This window comes from Sinocyclocheilus anshuiensis, unplaced genomic scaffold, assembly GCF_001515605.1.
Source record: "Sinocyclocheilus anshuiensis isolate Anshui unplaced genomic scaffold, SAMN03320099.WGS_v1.1 scaffold1098, whole genome shotgun sequence".
NCBI lineage: Eukaryota > Metazoa > Chordata > Actinopteri > Cypriniformes > Cyprinidae > Sinocyclocheilus > Sinocyclocheilus anshuiensis.
Genome location: NW_015538053.1, coordinates 632,878 through 637,422, shown reverse-complemented (window position 1 = coordinate 637,422; position 4,545 = coordinate 632,878). Strand labels below are relative to the sequence as shown.

Below are 4,545 nucleotides of genomic sequence, written 5' to 3'. Positions count from 1 at the left end.
CTCTCCTCCGTGGTTTCATCTGGACTTTGGGTGAGTCTGACAAGAAGATGCCACGAGGATTTTTAGTGAAACGGAGTAAACGTGCCTCGTCTACATCCTACAAGGTGCGTGCGCAAGAAGAAAAAGAGCCGCGCAAAGAGGACCTGTCTACCCAAACTCAAAATGCACGTGTGCCGGACGTGCTGGAACCTATTACAGAATCATGGACAAGTGACATTAGCTCTAAACATGAGCAGAAACATCTTCTGGAGGACTCTGGAGGGTTTGTTGGAGAGAGCGATTACGCGCAGAGTTACTTCAGTCATCCCGAGCAGAGCGCGTCGTCTCCGCGCAACAGCACCGACTCCTACAGCCCGATCAAACCCATCAGCACGGAGCTTTTGGACAGGTGTCTGAGCTCACCAGCCATGGCAGAATCATTTCCCTTGGTCACCCCGGTGTCTTCAATCGAGCGTCTGCTAATGAACCACTCTGCCATGAAGTTTGGCACACCGGTGCCCTCATCGCTGCCCCCCTACCCTGCCTTTCATCAATGCGTAAAACGCGCGTTCATGGACTCAGAGCGCAAGAGCAAACCACCAAAAAAGCCTAAAGTCATCAGAAAGCTCAATTTTGAAGACGAAGTCACCACCTCACCAGTCCTCGGGCTTAAAATCAAAAAAGAATGTCCCGAGTCAAAACTAGCACCACAAAGTGGTAGAAAAAAACCGCTCGGTGAGTTCATCTGCCAGCTTTGTAAGGAAGAATACTCTGATCCGTTTTCTCTAGCCCAGCACAAGTGCTCCAGGATCGTCCGGGTTGAGTACCGCTGTCCGGAGTGCGACAAAGTTTTTAGCTGTCCTGCCAACCTCGCGTCCCATCGCAGATGGCACAAACCTCGCAGCCTGAGCACCGGAGACGCGAAGAAGTCTCAGCTGGAGGCGCGTATCCACGAGAAGACCTCAGTGGAGGGGAAGGAGAACGCCAGTAAGTTGAGAGTGAACAACCAGCACCAGCTGAGTCTGGACAGCTCCCAACACCACAGATCAGCACCGGACAGCAACATGATGCACAGGGGATCCCAAGACCCTCCAATGGACCAGAGGTACCCGTCCTCGGAGAAATGCTTTGAGATGCATATCGGCTCCGCGGACAGCTCGAGGTTGTTCGATCACTGCCCCGAGGAGCCTGACAGGTCCAGCACCCCCTACCTGCCCGCGTCCGTTCCAGAAGAAGTGTTTGAGTGTCACTACTGTAGCAAGAAGTTTCGCAGGCAAGCCTACCTGAGGAAACACCTGGCCGCGCACGAGACGATCAGAACAGCCTCATACGGCCACATTGAAAGCGGACAGATCACTTTCCCGTGTCACCTGTGCGGAGCGCACTTCCCCTCCGTGGAGATCAGGGAAAAACACCGACTCTGGCACGCGGTCAGAGATGACTTACTACTCAGACCTGATCTGAGTCCTGGAGAACAGCAGATATTCTCATGCAAACACTGCCCCTCCACGTTCTTCAGTTCTCCGGGTTTGACCAGACACATCAACAAGACTCATCCCACAGAGAACAGACAGGTGATGCTCTTACAGATGGCCGTCAGGCCGGGATGCTGATCTCAGAAACACTTCAGATTATGTCTAACGGCTTGTTGTTGATATTATCACTAATAATACGTCCAGTGTCTTTATGTGGGAATAGCGAATTTACAGGTTTTCTTTGTTGACAGCAGAGATAGTTTCTGTATCCTTTGATAATCTTGGATATCACTTTATAACTTCCATTAGTACAGCAAGTTATTAACAGACATCACATACAGGGTTCCCACACTTTTGAGCATGAATTTTCCAGTTGATACATATATATATATATATATATATATATATATATACACACCAAAAAATATAAACAATAACTATAAAAATTTCGTTTTATTTTAAAATGACAAAAAATAAAATAAAATTCTCATCAATTTAATGCATCAGAACTGAGAATAACAAGAAATATAAACGTTAACTATTGACATTTCTATGGCTTTCATTATTTTGAAAATTAATTAAAATAATATCAATGATTTTATTAATTTATTAACTTTTCCAGGCTTTCCATGACCATGTGAACCCTGTATATAATACTTAGCTCATATACATTCGCATTTGATTATTATAACCACTTTCAGGTTTGATTCACATCTATTTGAAACTCATTACTCATAATATTATTAAAAGTTATAAAGTGTTACCCATTAAAGGTTCTTAATGTTGCCAGTTTAATTTAATTCATGAAACTGTTTATAGCGGGAAAACAACAAATCTATCAGGCTTGAGACTCTAGGCTCTCAGCAGGTTTTTGATTAACATATGTCTTTATAATATGGGAAAAGTGAGTTAATATATTTTGTGTCTCATTGTAAAAATAGCTCCCATGGAAAGCTTCTTAGTCTCAATCGTTTTAGAAGGTGCTTTGATTTCTAGATCATGAATGAAGGTACTGCACGTTCCATTATATTTTAATTGACAACAGTAGCTGCAAAAAATGTATTTATATCATAACAACTGCCAGGAACTGCCATAGCATACATCAAGACTATTAGAGGCCCACATGTAATAATAAACTACAAGTGTCATATTTATATTTTCATATGCAGCCATTTTCAGCTGTTACGGGGGAAATGAAGAGGTCAATAAATTGAATTGTCTTCGAATACCCTTTCAAATGTAGCTCATTTGTTATTTGCAAAATTTCAAAGAAGCTGCTTAAAACTGGAAAAAAAGAAAAAAAAAAAAGAAAAAAGAAAAATCAGTGCATTTAAAAAAATATAAATGTTTAAACATTTGATTCACCCAATAACTGCACAGGATTTTCTGTTGTAAGAATATTTTTATTCTTAACTGTAGTTGCACATCCACTCTCCTTCGACATCCGATACAAATGTATAGAGTTACTAGCATATGACAATATTGTGGATCTGTGCGTGTGCTTGTGTGTTGTGCAGCTGTTATATCAACACATGCAGTTAGTCCTGGAATCATGCAGCATTTGATCAGTAGTAACATACACAAAATCTACCCATGAGGATGTTTATTTCCTCTTGAAATTACGTACAGGTCTCAGTTGCTTGTGTGCAGGCCTTTAATATACATTTTATAATTTCAATCCAGAAGGGTGCTGCATAATTTCAACTCCACAAGTATTTTTTTTTCTGATAAATTTCTAAATGACTTCAAATTAAAAAGAAATATAATAAAATATGACCCTCATGAAGTCTCCCATAGCTTTCAAGAAAGTATACAAACTTGATTTTATCTTATACATGGCAACAGTTATAACTTGCATCCGTAGTCTACAGGGTCAGATACCCTTATATCCCTTAAACGTTCAAAATGAAACGGAAAAGTGCAGACCAAAGCTAGTGTCAAAGAGGTTTTTTTTTTTGTACACGTCCACATCTACATGTTTAGAAAAAAAACAAAAAAACAGGACACGATTACATTAAAGGCTGTTCAGCTGTCTGAAAACACGCCGTCCACTGTTAGCTTAAAAAGTCCTGAAGCAGGTAGTTCGGTTCAATTTGGCAACATCGCCGTCTCCCTGCAAGACCTGTTAATGTGGCAACTCATTCACACTTTCCTTAAAGATCCCATCTAAGATGAGGTGAATCAAAAAGAGCATTGCAGTCAAATGATTTATGCTGTAAATGAGCTGATAAACCTGCATGGGCTCGTCTCTAAGGCTGCTGTGCAACGAAACAAAACGACAGGACAGAGTACAGCAAAAATCTAGCCATACAGACAGACATTCAAGCTGAAGACTTGTTCTTTGACTTGTTCTAAGTGGCCTTTTGACTTTTTTTTTGGTTGATTTAAATACTGGTAAATATGTACACAGATCAGATACTGTTCATACACTATACACATACATTAAATATGTATATATTTTATATTTATAGATATATACACGCACAAATAACCGTTACAAATGACAAAGGGGCGGTTCAGTATAACATCAGTAACATTCTAATGAAGAGAAAACTGAATTTACAAATTGCAATAATCTGTGATCCATAAAGGAAACCAGCAAATAAACAAACAAATGTGAGTGTCAATGTTATATAAAAATATGTTCCACATTAGGAGTGAAAAAAAAAAAAACGGAAATACGTAACAGCAAGAAGTGCTTCAGTTTAAACGCAAATCTGTTTTCAGACACTTCTTCCGCCATCAAATTGTCGCGTCTTCTGTACAAATATAAAAAGTTGCGGTTGATATGATGGCAATCAAAAAGAAACATTTTCGTATGATTTATTTTTTATTAAATGATCACTGGCACTCTTGAGTAGTGGGCAGCTTCAGTGGCACCAGCTACGACAACAGTATAGGAAGCTATTTAAGTAAAACGCAACGCAATATCCATCAGTGATCGACAAAAAAAAAAAAAAAAAAAATTTCTGCGACGACACTCGACGAAATATACCGTCGACATGATTTAAAAGCGTGTGGAGTTATCTTAAAACATTATTGTTGCATTTAATCTGACAATGACTGCATTTTTATAATATATCATACGATG

At 39.8% G+C, this 4,545-nt stretch overlaps 1 protein-coding gene across 1 annotated transcript; it reads left to right on the top strand.

Moving 5' to 3' along the window:
* Nucleotides 1-1,592, top strand: LOC107682313 (insulinoma-associated protein 2-like). Its single transcript, XM_016478596.1, has one exon. The coding sequence runs from the start codon at nucleotides 48-50 to the stop codon at nucleotides 1,590-1,592; it is 1,545 nt and encodes a 514-aa protein (XP_016334082.1). The 5' UTR covers nucleotides 1-47.
* Nucleotides 1,593-4,545: the final 2,953 nt, after the last annotated feature.